The sequence below is a fragment of the Pollicipes pollicipes genome, unplaced genomic scaffold, assembly GCF_011947565.3.
Source record: "Pollicipes pollicipes isolate AB1234 unplaced genomic scaffold, Ppol_2.1 Scaffold_4740;HRSCAF=5597_pilon_pilon_pilon, whole genome shotgun sequence".
Classification (NCBI taxonomy): domain Eukaryota; kingdom Metazoa; phylum Arthropoda; class Thecostraca; order Pollicipedomorpha; family Pollicipedidae; genus Pollicipes; species Pollicipes pollicipes.
This window is the reverse complement of record NW_023596545.1, coordinates 8,361,954-8,389,137: the sequence shown is the minus strand read 5'-3', so window position 1 is coordinate 8,389,137 and position 27,184 is coordinate 8,361,954. Positions and strand designations below refer to the sequence as shown.

Below are 27,184 nucleotides of genomic sequence, written 5' to 3'. Positions count from 1 at the left end.
GCCAGCCTTCAAACCCCGGCACCGACTTCACCAGGCCCAGGTGGCCGCCGAGTATGGCAGCCAGCCTTCAAACCCCGGCACCGACTTCACCAGGCCCAGGTGGCCGCCGAGTATGGCAGCCAGCCTTCAAACCCCGGCACCGACTTCACCAGGCCCAGGTGGCCGCCGAGTATGGCAGCCAGCCTTCAAACCCCGGCACCGACTTCACCAGGCCCAGGCGGCCGCCGAGTATGCAGCCAACCTTCAAAACCCGGCACCGTCTTCACCAGCCGCGCCGCCAGCGTCGCCGGCGCCGCCTCAGTCCCGTCATCACAGCTCCGGGTGAACGAAGTCGAACTGCTGCGAAGGCGCGCCCGAGCAGGGGACCACCGCCAGCAGGTGCATCGCCTCTATGCCGTCCCCGTCCAGACAGAGGTTGGACGAGAGGTGTTGCAGCTGGCCGCTCTGTCGACAGACGGCGGGTTGGACGGGGTTAGCGAACGCCGCGGTGTTTGGCCGCTCTGTCCACAGAGGGAGAGCCGGGCGGGGTTAGCGAAGACCGTGGCGTCTGGCCGCTCTGTGGACCGAAGGAGGGCCGGCGGGGTTAACGAAGACCGTAGTGCCTGGCCGCTCTGTGGACCGAGAGAGGGCCGGGCAGGGTTAGTGAAGACCGTAGTGCCTGGCCGCTCTGTGGACCGAGAGAGGGCCGGCGGGGTTAACGAAGACCGTGGTGCCTGGCCGCTCTGTGGACCGAGAGAGGGCCGGGCAGGGTTAGCGAAGACCGTGGTGCCTGGCCGCTCTGTGGACCGGAGGAGGGCCGGCGGGGTTAGCGAAGACCGTGGTGCCTGGCCGCTCTGTGGACCGAGAGGGCCGGGCAGGGTTAGCGAAGACCGTGGTGCCTGGCCGCTCTGTGGACCGAAGGAGGGCCGGGTAGGGTTAACGAAGACCGTGGCGTCTGGCCGCTCTGTGGAACGAAGGAGGGCCGGGCGGGGTTAACGAAGACCATGGTGCCTGGCCGCGCTGTGGACCGAGGGAGGGCCGGGCGAGGTCAGGAAAAGCCGCGGTGTCCGGCAACTTTGTGGGCAGACCGGCGACTGTGGCATCTCGTTCAAAACTTCAGTGTCATTGGAATACACAGCAAAGCTATACTTTGGTGAAGGACTTCAAACGAAAACGTGCCAATCCAGTGTCAAACAAATATGCCGAAATGGCGATAGTGGTTAAGGGTAATGTTTCACATTTGAATGTATTGGAGCAAGCATCAGACATGGGGAAATAAGATTATAAGAACTATTGGTGTGCTCTCAAGTGTCAGAGACCGTTCAAGACAATATAATTGTCCTATTTAGTTCATGCAACACTCGATGCATCAACGTTTCATCACGTAGTGGAACATTCTTATGACGTCCTGTCGCCGCCAGACTGACCGTGTCAGAATTGCCACTGTAACAGACGGGCCGACGCACATGCAGCACTTCAATCTCCAGGAAGGTGATCTCTAGCACGTGGCGATGCTGAAGGCCTTACTGGACCAAATATCGCCGTGTGGTCCTATTTTGTCCCTTTCTCGTGATGTTCTCACATATTTGTCCGTGATTTTACACTGTTAACTTATATTCACATCATCGATTAAGGTGCTATTCTTTGGTCGTTCGATTCCCTATCAAATTTCTGTAAAAGCTCGTACCAATATTTAACTTCCTGTATCATTCGATACAAAGTGTGAGCCGTGTTCGAATCATCCGCCCCTCTCATCCTTCCTCTCGCCTCAACCCTTATCCTCGCGACCCCCGTTTGTCCGGGACAGGTTGCATGCGCCCGGAACGAGTAAGCCAAGAGGCTTCCTAATGGGGACCTCGTACGTACGCTAGGCACGTGCCGCACAGACGAGTCTCCGTGCGGGCTTTGGCCTTGAGTACCACATGGCCAATGGGGCGGAAGCATTCGCGTGACGTTCCTATGGGATAATGCATGCCTGGGTGGCATTGAAATAGTCCGCACAGGTTAAAGAGCGTCTAGCTCAGAAACCAGATGCTTTCAAATCTTAAAAAGGCCAGGGCTTTGAAGTGCGCTGAGTGATCTTCAAAACAGCCATTCCCGTTGAAAACTCCACACAAATTTGAAACAATCTCTGTCATCCAACCGTCAGTCGTTATGAATATGATATATAACAATCATTTATCGTGGTAAGGCTGATCGAGACGTTCAAAATAATAAGCATCAACTTCAAGGGTGTGCCAACTTGTTTGTACTTTTCACTTATTGTACGATCAAACGCACACGCTTTAATAAAATAACCAGTTTTGTCGAAATCCTCTAGAACATTTCGAATCTGCATTTTAAAGTAGCCGCTCCTGCGGGGAAAATATAATTGCACTTCCTGCCCACCACTATGAAAGTAATGCATTTCATTGGCCATGCTTTTTCCACGTGAGTGTTCTGTAATGTTTGCAACACGCTAATTCGTCAAAATATTGGTGTGACAAATGCTACGAAAGCTTAAAACATTCTGTTTACATAAAGGTATGCGAACATGAAGTTTTTTTCTCGCGAATGCAACAAAACGTTTTACTACGCCTTTGGTTTCTCCCTGTGGCGTTTACCACCGCGACTCTCTTCGAGGCCCACTTTGCCTTTGGGAATGGGGGCATCACATGGTCCACAGTGCTCCATTGGTTCAAATTTCAACCAATGCATTTCTTGTCCTCTCATTTTCAACCAATGCCGCTTCTGCGAGAGAAAATGTATATATGCGACAATAAAATAAGCAAGATTGATACCCTTGTTATGTGTAGACGGCGCTGTAGTCGCGCTACCCAGTGCCACGTCAGACGTAACTGGTCACGACGTTTCACCAGATTTTGTTCTTGAAATATACGCCAACTGTGGGGCATTCCCTTCAGGCTTGGAAAGCTCCGCTTTGTTGACGCTCCAGCGGGGGTTGAAATGAGGACTAGATAATCCAAGCGTATTTAAGTATGGTGGGGGAACGATGAGGGCAGACGAAAGTCAAAGATCGAGAGCAGGAAAGGTGATGTTGGCGTGCGTGTGTTAGTGTTTGATCACTGAGAAAGACAAGACCGTGTGCAGTTAAAAGCCAGCCGATGAGGTGCTCTCGGGGATTCGTGCTAGTGCATCTCCAGGCTTGGTGATGAGCGTTTAAGTCACCTAGGATCATACAGGGAACTTATTTCTTGTTGAAAAGAGTTGGAAGTGTGGCCCTCGTTTGAGTTAAAGAGACGTTCACCAGAACCAAGAGCCAAGGGAATTGCATCTGTTGGTTGTTCAGCAGCCTCTTCAAAATGGGTCATAGTCCCAGATCTTGAAATGAATAAAATTCAACAGTTTCACTTAAGGTTAGTTTATAAGAACACGTGCAGAAATAACTGTTTGCAGACTTGGAGATTATTGTGGTAACCCTCATATTATGAGGCTTAGTGTGAGCACCCTGGAACCGATGCAATGCCTTTTTATGTTAGTTATGACCAAACATAATACAGAAGGGATGGATGTGATATCAGGTTTCTTACACCTTGTTCTTTTGGCACTAACCAAATTTCAGGGTTGGGTATGAGTACCTAGAATGAAAGATAAAGTTGGCGGGCCCATGCGGACTTTCGGGCGGGGGGGGGACACTTATCTTGCGGGGCGGGTGGGGGCTTTTAAATTTGGGTGGGGGTGGATGCAGGCATTCCAAATCAAAATAATTGGCAGCTTTAACGGGTAGGCACCGCATCAGGGCCCGTTCGATCTGCCGTCTGCACCACTGTTAGCTGGAACACGCCACGTAATGCATGCTGACGGAGTGCCCGGTATGAGGGCTGACGGAAGTTTTTTTAAACTTAACCTTCCCTTTTTCTTTAACCTTTAATTACTCCAAACCTCACACTTACTCTGGCTTGTCGCCAACCACGCCACACTGCCTTTAAAATGGCGTATCGAGATGTGGCTTACGCTCCAGTATCACCCCCATCTATCCCATCCGTGAGCTGAGTGTTTCTTCCCAGTCCCGTCTCATTCAAATTTCTTCCCTTCCCATTTGACACGTTCGCGATTTTTTGTAGGAAAGGACTAACGATCCTTCACTGCTAATTGTTCTGACATGGAGCCAATTCTCTAATTGAACTTGTATTGACTTGACACTTGTAATAGCAAAGCCCATGTTCGAGACACGGGGCGCTTCGTTCCTGTTCTCTTTTTCGTCCTATTTTTCGAACGATCTTTTACGGTTACTGTCATTGTCATTGTCATTGGGGCTTTACGACACACTCAGCTGCTGTGGCTATATATGGCGTCGCCTGCCTCTCACCCTGGCGGGAAGGGCGGGCAACGCGGGGAATCGAACCCCGCACCTCTGGTTTCCCAGACGCGCAGTGGTTAACGCAGACGCGTTACTTTTACGGTTACTCTAACGCTGTTCATTTTCTGGGGAACACAGTTACACACCAAACAAATCACCGTCAATCACTTTGTCATGGCTGGTCTTGACAGCCCAATTTCCTTTTTTATCTATCTTAAGTCGCATCCCCCAAATAGAGACAAGTGCCCTGGCCCCACCTAACGAACTCGCAAACGCATGACCTACCAGAAAAACTCGCGCTTTCTTGTAAGAGCGCTTTATCTAATCTGGTAGCGCTATGTAATTCTACACCCAATCTCCATGCTGACGGACTGACAAAAAATCCTGGTAGCGGCGCCAGCCGGAGCGTGACCTGACAGGCCACGTGACCGTGTTCACATGACGTGACGTAGGGAGGATACTGCGTCATGACTGGTGCTGACAAAGGTGCTGACGACAGATCAAATGCGGCCCAAAGGACGTCCATGCCCCAGCAGGACCCGAGGTTACGTAACCGTCCCATATTCTCGTTTTCAAGCAAGACTCCATACGCCGACTTTGCAAAAGCCCTCCATCGCAGAGCAAACCGCAGGGGCAGAAGTCTCAGCAGCAGCCGCTGCAGCCATGTTTGATCTAGGCATCCACTGCAGGATAGCTCTGCACTACTTTGGGAGTCAGCGCGGTCATGCAAACACTCTCAGTGAGTGACGAAATTCCCAAGCCCGTGTAGCGAAGCGCAGTGGGCAGCACAGCCGCGCGCCCCCTCCCACCAGTTCCCTCTGAGCTCCAGCCCGGCAGCCGGCTTTTTATCGCTCCAAAGCCCAAGGTCGTTGGCCGAGGTTCACCCGACACTCAGACACGCCCAGAGGCGGTGTCGGCGTGCACCGGCTCTGGGGCGAGCGTGGCAGTGCTGAGCGCTACTAACGCGATCTCGTCAATGTCCAAAACTAGCCTGTAGCCACCTGTCCGCCACCCAGCATCCGACTCCGAGCGCACCGCCAGGCTGGTTCGCGGCGCCGCGCACTGCCCCCGGACACGGCCACCTCCGGCCTCCCCCGTCCGGTCCCTGAGCGCGCCTCTGCTCTCGCCCGACCGTCCGGACGGCGAAGGGGCCGCCCGCGACGACGGCCGCAGTTGCACACGGCACGTCTGCTCGTCTCGCTGCGCACGGTACAGCGACCGCCAGCGATCGCGGAGCCCGGAGAACGCGCACGCGCGCCGCCCCCGCCCCGGTGTCGACCGCCGCGCGTGTCGACTGGGGCTGTGACCTGCACCGGCCGGCCGCGGGGCCTGCAAGCGGCGCCTAGGCGGCGCAGTGACCGCGCTTGACTGCGAACCGGTGCGCGGCGAACACTACCGCCATGAGCGTGGTCGGCGCCAAGCTGGGCGGCTTCGCCGTGCTGCTGCTGACCTCGTTGGTGCTGGGCCTGCTGCCGTTCAAGCTGACCCCGCTGCTGCTGCGGCGCGCCGGCACGCAGCACGGCCGTGTCAATATGGCGCTCTCCTGTTTACAGTGCTTCGGTGGCGGCATCCTGCTGGCCACTGTGTTCGCACACATGCTGCCCGAGTTCCGCCAGAGTCTGTCAGAAGTGGGGCCCGGCGCCGACTTCCCACTGGCCGAGGTGCTGCTCTGCGTCGGTATGTTCACCATCTACGCTATCGAGGAACTAGTGACGATCGGCGTCCGCCGCAGCAGCGGCGGCGGCGGCGGAGGCGGCAGCAGCGGCAACAGCAACGCGGAGGCGCCCATTCTGAAGACGGCGTCTGGCGGCGGGGATGGCGGCGCCGGGCCACCGGCTGCTGCGTCGCGGCCCGACTACGGCGCCGTGGTCGACTCGGCCGGCGGCGGCAGCAGCGGACACGGCCACTCGCACTCACACATGGCACCGCCGGCCAACCTCGGCAGCTTCCGCGTGCTGATCGTGGCCGTGGCGCTGTCGGTGCACTCCGTGTTCGAAGGTATGGCGATCGGGCTCGAGGCCACGGAGACCAGCGCCTGGCTGCTCACCGCCGCCATCGCCACCCACAAGTCCATCATCGCCTTCTGCCTGGGCGAGCAGCTGGCCACATCGCCGCAGCCACTGCGCACGGCCATCATCACCCTGCTGGTGTTCGTGCTCGCCTCGCCGGCTGGCATCCTGATCGGTATGCTAGCCTCGTCCTCCGACGGCGATGTCGCCTCGCAGACGCTCATGACGGACGTGCTGCAGGCGCTGGCCGCCGGCACCATTCTGTACGTCGTCCTCTTCGAGATCATCAGCGGCGAGCGCGCCAAGCCCGGCAACGGACTCGTGAAGCTGTCGGCCATCCTAGTCGGCTTCGGCTTCATGCTGCTGGTGACGAACCTGGTCAAGGAGCCGGAGCCAGAGTCGGACGGCACGGCCGTCACGTCGGCTTCTCCTCGGACCGCGGTCTAGCGCCGCAAGGCCGCAAATGGTGCCGTGTAGGGCATGCCGTCGATGGTTGCGCCGTGCGCACGGATTACTAGTGAGCCTTCACACCCTCTAAGTTTTGCTCGCTTTGACAGAGTTCGAGGAGGATGACCACTTCCAGTCACTCTACCACCCCATCTTGTTACGTAAGACTTCATCACAGAACAGTCGCCTTGCGCGTTTGACTGCCATCATTCCAGACAGCCTTCTCAGACAAGTTCTGTGAACCAATTCCGGCCGTACAGCTAAGGTCCTCTTGCCCGCCGAGTCTAGTCTATGAAGCTGACTCCTAATCCGAATAGCATTCACGCATACGGGAGTGAAGCCTCGATTGTACGATTTCCTACCCCAAAGTTGACAATGATGCTAGAGGCAGCACGTCGCAAACGATGTCGCCACTATATTTTTTCAGCGAACGGCGTCTATTTTGAGCCATGTACACAACTGCTGGCTCAAGTGTGCTCTGTTTGAACGGATAACATCGCGATGCACGATGGAAGGTGGTTTGATGTAGAGTTAAGCGACTACTCTTGACTAACGCTGATCTGATGCCACTGTAGAATGAAGCCAGTGCATTTGACTAACGTTGATTTGATGAAAATGAAGCGACTGCATTAGACTAACGTTGATCTGATGTCATTGCAGAATGAAGCGACTATATTTTACTACGACTGTTAAGAATGAAGGTTAGGTTGCTTTGATTTTACACCGCCGTTTTACTCCGGCTGCAGTGCGCGCTCCGGCCATTTGTTCGCATCGAAACGCTACCATTTTAGTTAGATCGACAATACGATAGCCAGCGGTCCCCAACTTAAGCGAGCTTGCGTTCAACATGTCTATGATTTGGATATCCAGACTCATGCGAACCGAAGCAATAAACCCGATGGACAGTAACAGCGCGGCGTGCGGTTGTTTTAATGGAAACCGTGACAAAACACGCAGGTAGGTATGGGCATACCATGAGGTTGCCTTGTCAGGCCGTCTCTCAACGTCAGCAATTCCGCACATTTGCCTAACACAGTAAGCTGGCGACCTTTGTTTGCAAAGTTGGAGAGACGCGTTACACGAGCGCTTGCACAGCAATACAATCTTGTACCTTTTAGATCACACCAGGTACATAACGGACACTGAACCGTAATGATGGTGGCAGCCTGGGCACTAGCCACACCGAATAAGACGATGGCTGATGGCATTAGCATTTACCCTACACTGCACCACCGCGGGTGCGTTGGCAAAACTGCAATGAGGGCCGCCATCTGGGCATTAAAGGTCAGGCAGCGTCCGTCAGAGCAGTGCCCAAGCCGGACGCCAGCAGATGTTGGGCAACACGTGCTTCGCCGAACGCAAGCTTGTTTACCATGATTCCCAGCTACACACTCACGGACTGTCTACGACAGAGTTGCCGCCGGGTACAAAGCCGACATCTGGGTCGTTATACTGGTACAGCTGGTGTGTTGGGCAAGGGCACCTGGGCCGGTGCACTGGTACAGCTGGTGTGTTGGGCAAGGGCACCTGGGCCGGTGCACTGGTACAGCTGGTGTGTTGGGCAAGGGCACCTGGGCCGGTGCACTGGTACAGCTGGTGTGTTGGCAGGGCACCTGGGCCGGTGCTGGTACAGCTGGTGTGTTGGGCAAGGGCACCTGGGCCGGTGCACTGGTACAGCTGGTGTGTTGGGCAAGGGCACCTGGGCCGGTGCACTGGTACAGCTGGTGTGCTGGGCAAGGACACCTGGGCCGGTGCACTGGTACAGCTGGTGTGTTGGGCAAGGGCACCTGGGCCGGTGCACTGGTACAGCTGGTGTGTTGGGGCAAGGGCAACCTGGGCCGGTGCACTGGTACAGCTGGTGTGTTGGGCAAGGGCACCTGGGCCGGTGCACTGGTACAGCTGGTGTGTTGGGCAAGGGCACCTGGGCCGGTGCACTGGTACAGGCTGGTGTGCTGGGGCAAGGACACCTTGGGCCGGTGCACTGGTACAGCTGGTGTGTTGGGCAAGGGCACCTGGGCCGGTGCACTGGTACAGCTGGTGTGTTGGGCAAGGGCACCTGGGCCGGTGCACTGGTACAGCTGGTGTGTTGGGCAAGGGCACCTGGGCCGGTGCACTGGTACAGCTGGTGTGCTGGGTAAGGACACCTGGGCCGGTGCACTGGTACAGCTGGTGTGTTGGGCAAGGGCACCTGGGCCGGTGCACTGGTACAGCTGGTGTGTTGGGCAAGGGCACCTGGGCCGGTGCACTGGTACAGCTGGTGTGTTGCACTGCATTATCAATATGACGCCCACGCGAAGGCGGACACGCTAGTGCTCCGAGACATCATGGCTGCCTAACTTTATACAAATAGTCACTCGAAGGATGGAGCCCTGCGGTCCAACACAACATTCGACCTTTAAAGGAAATGTTCCACGTTTATATGGGGTTTGAGATGAAATAGCCTTCTTGAAGACCTTTCGGCGCTGTCCACAATCCCAACCTTTCTCAAGACCTACGCCCTTCTAGTTTCTGAGATATACGGCTGCGAAAATATGGTCAGATTTATCGGGGAGAGTTTTTCAAAATTACCTTGGCATTCATGACGCCATAATAACGTCATTCAAATCTCCCATTCCATATGCCATGCGGCGATCAAGGCCAAGATAAATGTAATTATCGAGGCGTTCATGGGCGCAAAATGGCCCTAGAAGTCGACGCGCCCTAAAACCCCAATCATCATCATCGAGGCGTTCATATCTGGCGTTTGTGAGCGCAATTTCCATGTATGATGGCCGTCAACTGGCTTCCGACCAATGTTGTGCAAGATACGATGATGTAATCAACCCACGACGCATTGAGAAGCGTGTTTACTAAGCAGAGAATCGTGCTGTCTAGAGCAGCCTTTTCCACCTAAAACACATACCAATAGTGATAAGTGGGCTTGTTTTATCATACATGATGTTTGCTTCAATACCTTCAAATACGAAACATTTCCCACAGCAAGCGCTCGGGTCGGGGTGGGGGGGGGGGGGGGAACATGACCCCGTCAAGATTTACACAGAACAATTTCCGAACGGTGCGGCAAAGCCTTGCCAAACTTAATGTAACTGTAGACAATGGAAATTGCGGATCTTTTAGTATACAACATTAGATATACCGTGAAAGATCGTTGCCACGGCCCTATCTCCATCTGAACTCAGGCTATCAAACCTATAAATCTAGAACCCAAGCGCCCACTGATGGTTGGGCTGGTGACGACAGTAAGGATGGACAAGGACATTGGAACGTATCATACGACGCTGGCCGTTATGTAATCAATGTGACCGGACATACGGGAATTGTATTAGATACATGTATATCTACATAACACACACACACACACACACACGATATATATATATATATATATATATATATATATATACTGGCAGATTCCTTCCTTTTTTGCATGTTCGATTTAAAATGACCGTTGACTCAGCATTGAGAAGCTTTTTTATGCATCGTTCGAGTTTCAGGGTTTCTGGCTTAGCATTGAAGTTTAGATTAGAGGTGGTTCGTGCAAAACCATTCAATATTCGTCCATCTTTGCATTCTTACGCTTCGACATCTTGTATCATCGTCGGAGAAGTCTGAATGGCACAAGAAGTAAGTTTGAGTTTTAAGGGACCAAAATTGTGCATTACTATTGAAAAACAACTTTTGGTACAGAGAAGACAAAGGAAATATGGCTAACTGAAGTAAGACAAAATCCTTTCATTACTTTCACACTTATAAAATACACTCATAATGGAAGCACTACAAAGACACGAACACATTATCACAATGACATCAATAACACTCACCGCTCACCACCTAATAACTCAAGTGTTGTCCAAAAATGTGTTGGTCTGTTATGGGCTGGATACAGTTTGTTAACAAGAATACTTTCCCACATTTAAAGGCGTTTCCTGTCGTTGCACGCCTGCATAATGCAAGTGTTGCCTGTCAGTTGTTGCGTTAACGTCCTGTCATTTCCATCGCGTCCATGCTTTTCATCGCAATAGGAAAATATCTAACTTCCTTACGAGAAACAGCCCAGACGAACCCAGGAAACCAAAAATGCACCAATGTAGTGCATCGATCCCAACGCAATATCGAAGGCCGCGAACTTGGTTCCATACACTACACTGGCGTGACCACGACACTCCCGACGCCTGACAGTGCCCTTGCGCGACGGGGCACCTCTGGACCACACGCGACACGAACATGTCAGGACATTGACACAACAACTGACAGACACCAGTGACATTCTTCAGGCATGCAACGACAGAAGATGGCTTGAAATTTGGGAAACCCATCAACGAACCCTCTCCAGCCCTTAGCAGACAAACACACTCTTGCACAAGCCTTGAGTTGATAGGTGATGGGCGGCGCGTTCTACTGATGCTTTACTTCCATTGGCCATGCTTTTCAGTTGGCCAACTTTCATTCTTTGAAACTAAAAACTTATTTTGTGTACCATTCAGCCTTCTCCGACGATGAGACAAAATCTCGAAACGTAAAAATACAAAGATTGGCGAATATAATGAATATGAATGATTTCGCACGAACCATCTCAAATATAATCGATAATGCTAAGGCAAACGACCGGAAACTTGAGTGATGTTTAAAAAGCTCGTCAACGCTGAGTCGGGGTTCATTTTTTATCGAACACACACGGACCACGGACCACGGACACGGACACGGACACGGACACGGAGGACACGGACACGGACACGGACACGGACACGGACAGGAACAGGGACAGGGACACACGCACGCACGCAGGCACGCACGCACGCACGCACACACACACACACACACACACACACACACACACACACACACACACACACACACACACACACACACACACACACACACACACACACACACACACACACATATATATATATATATATATATATATATATATATATATACCTATATACATTCATATATTATATATATTATTTTCGCTTTCCTTTGCATTATTTTCGCTTTTTCTTTCCTTTCGCTTCCTTTCAGCACCTTTGGCTTCTTATGTGACATGTCACTGGCCTGGGGCAAAGGACAGTCAAGCGAGCTGCTACACTCATACGTCGGAGGGTGACCACCTTACTGACCTCCTCTAGAGCGTCGAGCACCGCCAAAGAACGTAACCTACCTCCGGAAATGGTGCCGTGGTGAACTATCGTGTGATCCTTACAGCATCTGATTTCACTATGCTCGAAACGTAAACGAAACTGTGTTGAAAAAACTTGATGTACGATATGAGCAAATAAGTACAGCAAGCTTGCACAGGCGATGTAAAATCCGGCTTGTGGTCGGATTCGAGGACCCACTTGACATCGATACTTAACCGGCCGGTGGCAATACAACTGCATCGCATTATTCAAACCGCTTAGAAGGCTGTGCGGATCCAATGGCGATGTTAGCATCGTTTTTCAACAACGTTTCAATCGCTAACGCCCATTCATTACCAACATGACCAGCTCAGCCACTTGCGCTTCGCAGGTGTTTCAACTTTCGAATACAGGCCATCAAAAGTCTTATAATAGTTTAGCGTATTGGAAACCACCGTCGCTCACACGTTTTTCAACGGAGTGATTTTTTAGCTGTTCCGGTGTATATGGACAATATGTGATGTGACCACCACAGATGCCAACGATCTCTTAGCAGGCTGTGAACCGACGCACATCGAGCAGCCTTGAAAACGGCCATCAACGAGCCCAAGTGCGCCTTATTAACGCATCACTTCAGCACAAGTGTGAACATCATGCCATTTAAGTTTCCGCAGCAAATTAGGACCATTAATGTTACCAAAGCCCACATGTAATAGGCCAAACGCAGTTCTCGTCATGTTCAGGCACGATAAAGTTGGTCTGATGATAACGTGCCCCGAGCAGCTATATGGTAACACGAGGGCACCCCGTGAACTGCGGAGAAGTCCGAGGTCCGAGGTCAATACCCACCGACGCGCTCCCAGAAACACCTGAACCTACCAAGAGCGGCGGAAAGTGTAACAGTCAAATACGGGATAAGAAACTTACAGAAGTAGATCTCAAGCGTCGGCTTTGACCGGACAGCAGCGAACCTGTCGTCAGAGTGAGAGCACCGTCTTACTTCAGCAGTGCAGCGCCGCCGCCACGCCGCGCTCGGCGGCGGCGCAGCTGCACGGCCGCCCGCTCCAGGCGCTCACCTGCGCCGTGTAGCTCCAGCGGTGTTCGTCGAGCCCGTGGACCTTGCAGGGTGCCATGGGCGCGTGGCGCGGCTGGTCGGGTGCCGGCTCGGAGACGGTGGCGCACAGGTCCTCGCGGCGGACCTCGTCTCGCCGGCTGTGCGCCAGGTACTGTGGCACGACACAGCCGAGGCCCGGTGAGGGCGGCGCACAGGTCCTCGCGGCGAACCTCGCCCCCCCCCCCTTCCCAGCTGTGCGCCAGGTACTGCAGCAGGGCACGGCCGAGGCCCGGTGAGGGCGGCGCGATGGCGCACGGGTCTCACTTTCTTGGCACATGACATCAAACCGAAAATACATGGCACAGCAGAGACAGATAACAATGGCTAGTACGGAACACTTTCACAACGGCCTCCAGGCGCCGGAGCCGCACCTGGCCGGAGACTGGCGGCTCGGTGCAGGTGTTGAGCCCCAGGTACACCAGGTCCTCAATGACCAGGGTGTCGACGCAGAGCTCAGCGCGGTCGCGCGAGCGTAGCTGGCCGCTGGCGAGCACGTCCTCGTCCAGGCGCATCTTGTTGGGATAGACGGTGTCAAGGTACCAACGGAACGAGCGGCAGCCGAGCCGACGCCGCAGCTCGAGACGTGACGTGACGTCACCGGCCTCCGGGGGCTGCCAAAAAGTCAACAGAGGTCACGGCGGGTCAGCAAACCGCGGCGCGGGGAGAACACGGCCTCCGAAGGCTACCACCGGTCAATAGAGGTCACGGCAGGTCAGCGAACCGCGGCGCAAAGAGAACACGGCCTCCAGGGGCTGCAACCGGTCAACAGACGTCACGGCAGGTCAGCGAGCCGCGGCGCAGGGAGAACACGGTCTCCGGGGGCTGTCACCGGTCAACAGAGCTCACGGCAGGTCAGCGAACCACGGCGCAGGAGAAAACGGCCCGCGGCGAACATGTCAGCGCGGAGCAATGCCAGCGCACACAACGAAGACTTCAACATTACAGGCATGCCAAGCCAAATCATCGTGCGTCAAAACCCATACAGGTCGACGCAGACCAGCACTTTCGGGCAGGCACAGTTTCCACCGCATGCAGTCTCACTGGGTCACCGAGCCAATCACCCTCACATCATTACCGCAGCCGCAAACCATCCCACTGGCAACGAGCCCGGTGCCTCACGTGCGTGTGCCGGTAGTGGAGGTGGAAGTAGCGGCTGTACTCGTCCATCCAAACGGCGGCGATCCGCGCCATGTTGGCCGCCAGCGGGTTGGCGCTCCAGGGGAACGTGTACGGATGGAAGTCACGGAAGATGTGACCGACGCGCGAGCACGGCAGCGTCTCCACCACACCGCCGCACTGCCACGTCTGTCGGCGACCAGCGGAGCGCGGACTGTCAAAACACCGCATTCCGCCCTACGCCAGTCCGCACATGTTCGCCGCGTCCAATCGGTGGGCACAGCACAGGTGCCAACATGGCGTCGTACAATACTACTCCACCCTGGCATACCCACGAGGGGGTGGGGGACATATCGGCACAATTTCCCAAAATTATTTTTGTTCCCTCCAACTTTCCCCATAGACTGCACGTTGTTACATTCCAAACGTCACTTACAGGTAAGGCTGTTTCGCCAGATCCCACTTTGACCGCCTAATCCTCATTTGTTTCTCATCATTCAGCTGCTTGGCTTAGAGCCCTTTCGGCCAGAAATAATCACGTCAGGGCTATAGGATTAAGGAGACTGGATAACGGTGGGGCAGGGCTGCATAGCTTTGGGGGGAAGGGGGGGGGGCGACTGCCGAGCTTTAGTACACACAGGGACACTTCAGAGCGTGCGCTGGGCGCGCGGCAGGGGGCCCTTGGCCCACGCTTGGCTGACGAGTGCAGCCTGCCCGTATTGGCGGATGAACGGGGCGTCGCGATGATTTAGGATAAAGCAAGGAGAGACGATAAGAGGGTCGGATGTCCTAATCATTCAAAAATCGAAGTGTGTTTGCCATCGTAGCATCTACGCCACGCTAAGTTCAGTTACTGGCTGCCAAATGTTTATAGCAAACTAAGAATTTGATTGCATGGTGCATTTAATACATTTTTAACTTAAAACTTCAGTCTATGCACTGTGCTTCGTTCTGCCCGGCAATAAATATCAGGCAATGCTAATTAGATGAACAACACGTTGATGTGTGGAGGGGAACAATAATAACTTTAATAATAACTTGTCCATAACACATTGTATTGATCCAGAAAAAACGCACATATATTACAGCCGTGGGCTTCCATCAGTACGCCCACATAAAGTAAACATTCGGTCGAAATCACAAACGTCGTGCAGCATATTCTTTTTAACGTATTACACACTGTTCTTAGGGCATTTACATCGAGCAACTTAATTGGAGACGAATTACATTACCAGACGGTGTCATATGGGAGAGCCTTCAAAGGGCTCAGGGAGGAAGTCGTGGTGTTCAGTATCGGTTTCCCATTTCTCATGTGATTCTGCGATTTTCAATTCAGCAATAGTTTCACATATCTGCGGCACGTATATTCTGAGCGAGTTTGTGCGGACGACTTCCGTATAGTGTGCGTTGGCGAAATGGTCGCGAAATGGAATGTTTTTGGTTTCTTTTAAGCTTTTGGCTCCCATGACCACCTGCCCGGCATCCGTCACCCTGATCACATGCAGGGAGAGATGTAACAGCTCCAATATAGCCAAGTTGACTGCAGGGCATGCGTGGCAGCGCCGACTATCTTCGTCCTCATTTGCTCACCGAGTGGATCAATGAAAACAGCCACGTTGAGTACTGACTAGCAGCTTTTGCTCGTTTTGCGCAACATCAATAACGCAACGTTGCATTTCTCACATTTCATCAGACGTTCAACACTGGTGCGTCACCGAGATATCACAAATGAGGAGCCAGATGCTGCATGGGAAGGAAGTCGCCAAACTGACCACACCCGGTTCTCCGGCTTGCAAGAATTATAAACACGTCACGGCGTCCCTTGACAGTGCACGTCACAAACCAGTCACATGTCTGGCATACTTATGACATGCATCTGGCTTTCCGATGGTAAACCACATTGCCTTCACTGTCCATTAAAGCCCCAGCTCAACATAGCGTACGTGATCTCCCACCCAACGCTTCAGGTTATATAAGCCACCACTAGGTGGCACTACTGCATTAACAGAACTATTAGTACACTAAGAAACCAATAGGTGGCTACAACACAGTACGGTCCATGTTGTTTTTTTATCTGCATGGTAAAAACAAATGCGCAAAGCAGGTCACTTTTTCCCTGCGGCATATTATGGCGCACGGTGTGTACTGAAATGCATATCCAAACGGCGACGACACCTTGTTTCGTGCGCAAGCAATAGACATTCAGATCATGAAACTAGGAATTCCGTCGACAATAAACATTGACTAGATAACCAAAGACCCCCAAAGTCGCTTATCATCTAGTAGAGGTTACTTTTGACCTACGACAGGGCGATGAAGAATGGAGGTAATGATCACATGATTAACCTCACGGCAACCTCTTGGTGAACAGGAGATATGCCGCTTCTGAGCCCCTAGATGATCCCATACGCTATCAAAGCTGAAAACAAAGGTGGCCTGCGGGACAGTAATTGGGGCAAATTTAACGTGGGGGAATTGGGCGTTGTCACGAATCTACTAGTGGAATCTGTGCATCTCAGAGAAGGCCGATGACGTCACTGGTCCCTTCCGATTCAGCCGCCGTTCCGCTGTCCAGTCAGTTGCCGCATCGCAGCATGGATAGGGTGAATTCAACGCTCATTTGTGATCTCAACACTACAAGAGAGCTAGAAACACATGTCCCAGGGTGGGGTAACCTGCATGTGAATTTAAATGGATCGAAATTAAGGTTCTTAGGTCGTGACCTTCGGGTCAAACTCCAGATATCGGTGTCCAAAATGCCCCCCAAACCTCCTCGTGCAACCACCGTGAACAAAGACAAATATTCTAGGCAAAAGGTCACTGGTGTTTATTTAACGTTGGTGACCAAGCAAGTTCACCAGTGTTTTAATTTTGGCATTGAAATGAGCTTCAAAGGGTTGCGCCGCTTAATGCGCCCGCTGAAAAAAATGTTGACCTGGGTCAATTTATATCAGTGACCTTTTCTGACCTTAAATAAGTACATGTAAGACGTTCGATGCGGTCCCTGTCACATTCAGTTCAAAATAAGCACCAGGGACTACCCTACCCAGCACACTATCGAGTAACAAAAAACCGGTTCTGACCTCGGTCTGGCCTTCATACCTGGCCACAGGTCAGTGATTTTTTTGTAATCCTGCATGCAATTGTTGTCTCAATCTCAAAAATGCGTGGCTTCCTCCGACACTCGTTGTCATATCAGATTGCACGATTCCCTACAAATTGTCTTCGCTGGCAGTAGTGGGCTGAGTTTGACCTGCCACAAGCCAAGGACCATACCAGGTACATCTACTTCTTTGATAGGCAAGAATCACTCTCAAAGTGCCAACAGTTATGTAACGATTGGTGCCGCCATGCCGCGCGGCTCGGCAATCATCCTGGAAAACCTGGTGATCAACCTGGAAAATCAACCTGGTGAACTGCCCCCCCCCCCCCCCCCCCCCAACCGACCGCGTGTCAAGGGACGGGGCCGGTGTGGACCTTTTGGCCAAACATTTAAGCCCCTGCTTAAAAGACTGATGGAGATGAAGACTGATAAACTAATGTTTCTGATGTGGCTGCCTACAGAGCCCATGAAAAACCACTCAACGAATTTTTAATAAATAGATACCCATAATTATCAGACGTCTGGGTAGTGGTAACTAGTAACAAACGGGACAAATTGTAACAGCGACTGTGCTGCTTTTAATGACTAAAATCTGCCTCATCAACAAAAATGCCTGCCTTACAAGGAAACGCTTAAAATAGTCGGCGAGCATCATATGCCAAATGCTGGTCAACGTGGTGTGACCCCAATTGTCGTCCGTAGCACGAAAAATGGGATTGTCTTTAGCTCCACAGACCCCAAAATCACTGTGAAAAAATCGGGTTTTATTTTCTTCAAGACTGGGAGACAGTACAAGTAGTTTTACGAGTCGCAATAGGTTACTGAGCGGGTTCATCTGTCCTCCCCCGGCCTACAACCGGGAAGCTCATTAGGAAGCCTTGTCCCGGAGCCCCACGCGCGTGCGTGCATGCGCGTGTGTGTGTGTGTGTGTGTGTGTGTGCGTGCGTGTGCGTGTGCGTGTGCGTGTGCGTGTGCGTGTGCGTGTGCGTGTGCGTGTGCGTGTGCGTGTGCGTGTGCGTGTGCGTGTGCGTGTGCGTGTGTGTGTGTGTGTGTGTGTGTGTGTGTGTGTGTGTGTGTGTGTGTGTGTGTGTGTGTGTGTGTGTGTGTGTGCGTGTATGCGTGCGCGTGCCGTGCGTGTATGTGTGCCCTGGTTTTTGTCTGAGGAATAATGATAATACTACTGTCTTATTTATATGAATTATGTTCCTCGCTAATGCACTGAACAACTTACGTTATCTATCTTTTCATTTGGAGGGGGCACTTATTATTAGCCACATGAGGGGTTTCAGGCTCTCAGCATCGGTTTTCAATTTGAGGTCATCAAATTCTTGAATTCAGATTCTCGGCATCTTGAGATGATAAGCAAACACTCGTCAGTCTTCGGCAACGCTGGAAACAAGTCACGACCAGCGGTTGCAACAATAATGGCACAGTTGCAGCCGCCGGCGTGAGCGCGCCCGACACCCTGCCGACGCGCCGTACTGACCCTGAACGAGAGCTCGAGGTTCTCGCCGCCGTAAACGTCCATGCCGGTGTCGTAGCCGCCCAGCTGCCAGAAGTACTGGCGGCTCATGGCGTACAGGCCTCCGGACATCACTGGCGACCTGCGGGGCAAGGCGCGCCGCGTCAGGGGCGTGGCGGGCGCCGGCACGACTAGCCACGCCCGCACGCCGTGTGATGGTGTCACGCTCGCCGCGCCGGCACCAGCCGGCCGCGCGGCACGGACGCGAGAGCAGGCCGCGCTCGCACAGCGTGCGCCGGAGATCTGCGCAGCTAAACAACTAGGTTCCGTACAAGACACTCGAAAAAACGCAGTGATAATATGACAAACACCGCAGCAGCAGCAGGGGTTGAGGCGGTTTTCACTCAAACGTTAAGGGTCTGGTGGGAATCAAGGATGTTTGCGGTTGCAAGACAATGCAATGCAAGCCATCACGCAGTTCCAGACGAATATCCCGTCGATATAAATCGTTTTGTGCCATGCAAAAGAAAAAAAAGACCCAAATGCGACATGAACAGCCACCATTGCTGAATGAACATCGAGCCCCTATCCAACGTTCATACCATTAGGGACTGGCGAGCCCTGATACGCTAGCACAAGGAGTAAACTTCCACAGAAAGCTGGGAGGTGGAGGGTGAGTTAGGAGGAAGGCCAAACCTTTCCCCCAAATATGCCAACCTCCCCGGCCCATTTTCCTCTCAGAGAGGGCTGGAGCCCCCTCCCCCTCCCCACCCCACCCAACTGCCAAAGGATAACCACCCACAGGCAACACTCAAGTGTAGTAAAGGAGCAACTGCTCTCAGTTCGCTTCGAATATCCACATGCGCGGACATTCGGCGTGTTCAGACGACAGCACCTCCCCTAGCCCGTCACGCGACACGTCACTTTTGTGGCCCCCACTCGCCCGACATGCAGCCGGTGACCTTTGGTACCGGGCTCCCACCTGCGAGCGGCCCCACTCTTTCACCGGGCCAGCCGCTCGCGGCCAGCACTGAGCGTCACGAGCGCCAGCCGGGACGGGGGCAGTGGGGCCGGTCACCCGACCTCTTCGGCAACCCTGCCCCAGCCTGTCCTGATTGCGGACCTCGTGATAGGTGTGCTCAAGGTGAACCACGGCTGAATAATGCAAGGATGATGAAGATGATCCGTGAATGGACTGTGCCCTCAATGTATTTTGCATTGGCACACAGCAATTAAGACAACCATTCCATCGAAGTTGGCAACCTCACCCACTCATCTAGCCGTCACCCCAAACCAAGTGCCCTAACAATCAGAAGTCGACTGAGGCCAACTCCCCATATTTCGACACGGGATTCGTTTCCTAAGTTTACCGGTGCTTACTTCAGCGACGGTTCAACTCGGACGCCGGGACACGACACGACTGGTAAAATAAGATCCACCTGGGTGTACAACGCGCGTTTCACCAGTCCAACATCACAACTGCGATACTATAACACCCGGCCGGATTACCAGATTCAAAAACTAAGCGAGACGAGACTCGCCGGCCAACTTCACTCCCACCCAAATGTCACGCTTTAGCGGGATACCCAGACATTGCATATTGCTACCGCAGTACGCGAATGTTCAAGCTGCAGCAGTTTCGTGCGCCGCCTTGACGTTATCCCCGGCGGCCATCGAGACGCAACGCGCCGCCGTCAGCGCGGAGACCACCGCCGTATCTCCCTCCTCCGCGCGCGCGACGCCCCCTAGCGCTGCGGGTCCGCCATGGGCGCCTCCTCCGGCTCCTGCACCACAGTCACCATCAGCAACATGAAGCTGAAGCCCGCCAGGATAGCGGCCAACTTGGCTAGTCCGCTGCCCGGTTTGGCGCGTTCGCCACCAATGATTTCGAAGATGACCACGTAGAGGATGGTGCCAGCGGCCAGCGCCTGCAGCACAGCCGTCAGCGCCATGTGGCCGCCGCTGGAAGAGGTCACCAGCGTGCCCAGCACGATCCCCGTGGGCGAGGCCAGCACGAAAGCCGCCAGTGTGGCCAGCGCCCGCTGCGTGCTCGACACGGACGCGGCTAGCTGCTCGCCCAGGCAGAAGGCGATGATGGACTTGTGGGTGGCGATGGCGGCGGCGAGCAGCCAGGTGCTGGCCTCCGTGGCCTCGAGCCCGATGGCCATGCCCTCGAACACAGAGTGCACCGACAGCGCCACGGCCACGATCAGCACGCGGAAGCTGCCGAGGTTGGGCGGCGACTCGGGCGGCGGCGGGCAGCGTCGGCGACGGCGGCGCGACCCCGTCACAGCGCCGTACTCGCGCTCGGCTTCCTCCAGCAGGGCGCTGCCCTGGCGCGCGTCGTACAGCACCCGGTCACCCCGCTCCTCGTCTTCAGCCGTCTCCTCCTCCTCCTCCTCAGCACCATCCATCGTGCTATACTCAGCCGACGGATCACGGCGCGCGCACAGCATACCCAGCTCCTCCAGCAGGTAGATACTGAACAGGCCGCAACATACAAGCACCTCGGCCAGCGGGAACTCCAGCTTGCCCAGCGCCTTCTCCACGGCCTCCCGCACCTCGGGCAGCATGTGCGCGAACACGGTGGCCAGCAGAACGCCGCCTCCGAGACATTGCAGGCACGATAGCGTCAGCGACGCGCGGTTCTTGCCACCCGATCTGCGCTTCAGGCAGGAGGCCAGCTTGAACGGGATCAGGCCCATCAGCAGCGAGGACAGCAGCAGCACAAGAAAGGCGCCCACCTTAGCCGAGAGGAGACCCATTGTGGGGCACGGAGACGCACGCCCGTCAGGCGGCAGCGGAGAGACCGGTAGATGAAACCCGCTCAGAGCGGTCCGCACCTCGCGAGCCCTGGTCACGGGCAGACACACACCCAGTGGATCAGCCGACCAGCGTCACTAAAGACGGCGCGCCCGGTCCATTCCCAGCAGCGGCAAGAGTCCAGTCTACTCCGGCTCGGCACCAGCGCACGCGGTGGGTGAGAACTGCGCCCGCTGCTGGCAGCAGAAGACCCGGGATCCGTTCCACACAGCGCGCGAGTCCGATCCGTTCCAGCCAACCGCCGAGCTGACAGACAGCTGAGCTGAGCCGAGCTAGCGCAGGGCGGAGCGGCCAGGTACCAGCGCCGCCCGCGGCAGCAGTCGACGTCCGCCGCTGCGCGTCGTCGACAGCTTCAGCCGGGGCGTGTCCGTCAGCCGAATGTCAGCGGCACTCGTCAGCGGCGGCAGAAGGTCACGTGACGGCGCGCCCGGCGCCCGCGCCGGCCGACGGGAAGGTCAGCCTGCGACGGGAGCCCGGAGCCGAGAGTAGGAGGGGCGCGAGCAGCGCCGGCCGACACTGAGAAGCCGGGAGCTCGGAGCCCAGAGGAGGGGCGCGAGCAGCGCGGGCCGACTCTGAGAAGCCGGGAGCTCGGAGCCGAGAGGAGGGGGGCCACGAGCAGCGCGGGCCGACACTTGGAAGCCGGGAGCTCGGAGCCGAGAGGAGGAGGGACGCGAGCAGCGCGGGACGACACTTGGAAGCCGGGAGCTCGGAGCCGAGAGAAGCAGGGACGCGGGCAGCGCGGGCCGACACTTGGAAGCCGGGAGCTCGGAGCCGAGAGAAGCAGGAACGCGAGCAGCGCGGGCCGACACTTGGAAGCCGGGAGCTCGGAGCCGAGAGAAGCAGGGACACGAGCAGCGCGGGCCGAGACTGGGAGCTCGGAGCCGAGAGAAGCAGGGACACGAGCAGCGCGGGCCGAGACTGGGAGCCCGGAGGCCGACAGGACCCAGTGGCGACGTGCCGCACTTTCCGCGGCCATCTGCGCGGGACCGCGACTAGACGAGACAATAGCCTTAGGAGAGTGAGGAGCGCCCGGTGACAAAGGTCGCCGTCGGGAGCAGCTACAGCTGTGCACGATGGCGGTTCTGCGTGTCAGCGTCGGCCGGGGTTCGGCGACCACCTAACGCATGACATCTCACCGCGCCGGAAACGTTCAGGTCAACAACCGCCGGGGCGACTGCATACTGGCCCCCATGCGACGTTATAAGTTACACACGATATTTTTAGAAAGATCGACATGCGTTTATGGTACATCGCTCCACGCCATTAGGAGCAAAATAAAAGAAAAAAAACATGCCAAAACTACCAGGTCGTAGATGGCGGCGGACAAAGTTATTGCATGGTCAACTCCTCCGACAGACGCGTGGAACGGGATTTAGAACAAAGAACACCAAACCTCGCGCTAAGTACTGGTCACTGGCGCGCAATGCACTTTCCTGAATTGATCACTCCTTCCCGCCCAGCAGGGCAGGGATAAAGACTCGTCCCGCGGTCGTCCGGTCTCCTTTCGTGTCGCCACAGCAAGAGTTCACCACGACTCATTTTCGTACGAGAACAGCGTCCAACTACGGATCTGCAGTCCGAAAATGTCGGAATTCCACACGACAACCAGATAGTTTTGTTGCTTTTGTTTTACCAGAACTACAGCCTAAATCACCTCTACCCTATCTGTATATCCAACGTTTAAATGTCACCATAATCTGTCGTCCAGCCACCGTAACTTGACCCACCAGTGCGTCCCTTTTTCACGACCTGACCTCCCATCGCACGCTCTGGCCATTATGTACCCTCCCACCAGTACGCATGACCCAGCCACCCCTCTGTGCCCTGGCAGTGTCCTGTTCGCCCCCGGCGCCCCGGCTCTGACCTGACCGGTGCCGCCTCGTCAGCTGGCGGCCGGCCGTCGGCGTCGCCTGCGTCGATCCATTCGAAGTGGCCGGACCAGGCGAACCCGCCGGCCACGCGCTCGGCCCTCTCGTACGCCAAGTCCTTGTCCCGGATGTTGTCGATGGCCGGGCACACGAGCGCGCGCGGTTCCTCCTTGATGCGCTGCAGCAGCGGCTCCACCCTGGCGCAGGGGACCGGCGTCATCAGAGCAGTGGCGGCCCACTGTCAGTCCAGCAGCGCGGGGCTCGCAAGGGGTGTTGGTCATCACGCCTTGGCCATCCTCCCCCGGTCTCATGACAGGGGTAGGTAATGCGGCACGTACAGACACATGCTGCGACAGTAGACCCACTTGCTAGAGAGCATCTGCCGTACAGTAACGCTCCCCGTTCACAGTTCAGTTGAACAGGAAACGCAAAAACGGCTACAAACAGTATCAACAAGCACATCTTGCATACGCCATAATTTGATTTATATCTACCAGTAAACCTAGCAATACAAATGTTCCACCTCTTTCAAAAAGTAAGCACAGCCATCAGAAAACAAGTTCTCCGTTTACGGCAACACCACAAATATCACCGTCTGCCGGCGCGCTTACTCAGGACCGCTCCCGAGACGGCCGCTGGCCAGCGTCGGCGGCAGCTCACCATTGCTGGCCGGGCTCCACATGCGAGTCCAGGAAGATGAGCACCTGGCCGCCGGCGCGCTCGGCGCCCCAGTGGCGGCCCTTGATCAGGCCCTGACGCTCGCGCAGGCGCAGAAGCCGCACCTTAGCCGGCAGCTGCTGGGCCACGTAGCGTTCCAGCTGGACGCCCAGCTCCGCTGTCGGCAGGTGCGGCGCGAGCGAGGGTCACGGGTGCGTGCCTGCGGGTGAGTCATCTACCCTAGCTCTGCCACCCGGCTCCTAATGGAGCCCGGGCAATGAAACAAAACAAAGACAGTGGACAACCTGGTGTCAGATGAACTGTGGCGATAACAAATCAATGATACAAACCTTACGAGTTCACAAAGCAGATCACAGCCCTTTTCAGTCCAAAGAGGCACAACATGCATTGTCACACAATACTGCTACATGCTGCAATAGGCATAATAGCATTAGCAATAGCCATTGCTGTAAAGCACCACATGTCAATTTTGTGTTTTGAGTGGTTCAGTGAAAAAGTATCAAAATTATCAATCTGGTGTAATGCAAGCCCATGGGAGGCTAGGCCAATGACCTCTTTTCCCCTTCCAACAGCCAATGATCATTTCAAGGTGGCACAAAAAGAAAACAGCAAAAAAAAAAAATACACGTTCAATTTCGCGACGTTATTGACTGGGGGTTTCCGTCATTCTAGAAATATAGCTGGGATCCAGCATCAGCCTTTGCCCCATGATGAGAGATCCCGGCTTGCTGCCATATTATCGCACATATCCCTTACAGGATCCCAAAATGACGTCAGATGCAAAGGGTTCCTCCAGAAGGCATCGCAAATATCATAAATACAAATGAGGTGGCTGGGCAGTGCAGACTAATGACAGGGGAGGCCTCGACTGAAACAAACATGGAATCAGAATAGGAAAACGGCACTAAGGATGCCCACCCCATAGACCCAGATGCAAACAACCACCTTCCTCACACTGCAACCTCAGAGTACGAAGCCGAAAGCTAGACTCCTTCCCAGCCACAAGCAAACACGCATAACCGTTGATCGCCCGCCGTCTCCGCCGCCACGGCGCCACCATTCACGGCACGCAGTCCAACCTTTAGTGCTGGCGTCGTCCACCAGGAGAACCTCGTGCAGCAGGTGCTCGGGCGTGCGGGCCAGCACCGAGTGGACGGTGCGCAGCAGAGCCGACCACGCCTCGTTGTGGAAGTTGATGACGACGCTGGCGTTGGGCAGGTCAGTGTCGAACGCTCGATTACGGCACCTGGTCCCGGCGGGCCGGCGGCAGGACCGCGGGGTCACCAGATGTCACGCCAGGGACACGGGCCATAGGACGCATGTCGCACGGGTATAGTTAACGCGCTTAGCCGGAGAAATGTGAAGAAAAACATGGTCTGTCAACATTTCTATATCATGCTAAGTCTTCTTATTGACATGTTCTGACAAATTGCTTCTCCTATCGAGTTGTACGAAAGAACACTCGGCGGACGGTGGGATGCATGCAAAACGGTCACAAGACCTAAAAGCACAGATTCTCTGCGGACATACAGAAATATTCCATATTACACTGACATTTCACAAAAAAGGCACACTGCAGGCAGGGACCATAACAGGACAGGCCATGCACCAACACGCTATTCTCTAGGCATACACTACACGAGTTGAAGGCACCCAGGCCGCTACGGGCACCCCGCGGAAGGAGCGGCGCATAGCGGATCGAGAGGCACTCTGCAGAAACACGGCCGCCCGGCGCGTGGAGGCGCACTTCGACGTTGTATGCATACTGCGTGAGAGCGTTCTGCAGCGAGAATGTCCCGTGAAACACGGAGAACTCAGGCAAACCCGCGAGGGACCCACACACAGAGACCGATGGCGAGCGGACGCCACCTGGTGGACGGCTGGGCACTCACAGGACCCCTGGCGAGCGGACGCCACCTGGCGGACGGCTGAGCACTCACAGGGCGGGCCGAACGTCGGGCAGGCGCCGCACGTACGGCACCTTGTCGCTGGCCACCACGTTGAAGCCCTCTTGCTGGAAGAGCCGGTCGGCGCGGCGCTGCTCGTCGGTCGAGAGCAGCACGGGCCGGCCGGCGTCGCCGGCGCCCGGCTCGATCAGCGCCAGCTGCGGGAAGTCGGGCTCGGCCGGCCGCCGCAGCAGCGCGTACAGCACGGCTGCGGCGGCGGCGGCGGCCGCAGCCAGCAGGAAAGGCCGTCGCCAAGGCCAGCCGGACCGGACCTCTGCAGCAGTTAGTTGATCATGGCACACAAGAGCATTATGAAATACGTGCAAAGGCATGGCTTGGGTGGATTTACGATGAATTTGAAAGTTGGGATCAGTGAGTTTTTCAATAGATTTTTTCAAATACCTCTCACATCAGTGAGAATGTGAAGACAAGTATAATCCACATCTGCCTGGCACCAAGAAAATGAGGTGGCTGTTACATGCGTCATTATAGGTGACCTATGTGTCATTCGTAGACAAAACTTCATCATGAGTAACAAATGTGTGACCATGGAAAACTGTGAGTTGGCCATGACGTAAGAAAAGAAAACTTCTCAGAAGTCGTTAATCAAGTGTAGTGATATGATCGTAGTAATATGATAGAAGCAACAGAATGTACAACGGTTGTACAAATGGGAGAGCAATGGTTAACTCTCAATTTGTGGACTTAGCAAGACTTACGATCATTGCATATCATGGAACCACCACAAGCATTTAAATGTCCCGCCAAACAGGTGGAGGAATCCCAGGACACATATTACCTGGGATGCATAGTCTGTGACATAGCAAGCTATTCTGGAATTTAGACAAAAAAAACACACATAATTGCCAACTTACTACACTTAGAACAAAACGAGCTTGCAGGCTTGCTTGGCAAAGCGACGGAGCGTCTATGGGCGATTTGCGTTTGCATTATTGCGGGATGCATTCAACACCACTCATGGGATTCCCTGGCCGCCCCGAACTCTGACTGCTGGGACGCCTGACGAGCACCTGGTGTGATGCGTTGGCTGTCAGGGACGTTCAAGCCCTGGTCTCCAGATTTCCGCTGCGGTTGGAGCGTTGACGTGCACTCCAAAGTGCAAGAAAATCCACTTGCTACCACTGCAAATGCCCGATCTCCCTAATTTCGCCCCTGCCACATGTCGATGCAGCTGCAGTGTTTCTGTGTTGTCAGA

General features: G+C 54.8%; 2 protein-coding genes across 2 annotated transcripts; one reads left to right on the top strand and one right to left on the bottom strand.

The window, feature by feature from the left end:
* Positions 1-167: 167 nt before the first annotated feature.
* Positions 168-26,693, bottom strand: LOC119098992 (polypeptide N-acetylgalactosaminyltransferase 1). Its single transcript, XM_037222039.1, has 10 exons — positions 26,688-26,693; positions 25,963-26,060; positions 25,102-25,268; positions 24,005-24,179; positions 23,341-23,541; positions 18,678-18,795; positions 14,092-14,277; positions 13,344-13,583; positions 12,935-13,084; positions 168-444 (listed from the first exon to the last, which is right to left on the bottom strand). The coding sequence occupies exons 1-10, from the start codon at positions 26,691-26,693 to the stop codon at positions 310-312; spliced, it is 1,476 nt and encodes a 491-aa protein (XP_037077934.1). The 3' UTR covers positions 168-309.
* On the top strand, positions 5,516-7,747 carry LOC119098729 (zinc transporter ZIP1). Its single transcript, XM_037221739.1, has one exon. It carries the CDS (start codon positions 5,680-5,682, stop codon positions 6,733-6,735), a length of 1,056 nt encoding a protein of 351 aa, XP_037077634.1. The 5' UTR covers positions 5,516-5,679; the 3' UTR covers positions 6,736-7,747.
* Positions 26,694-27,184: the final 491 nt, after the last annotated feature.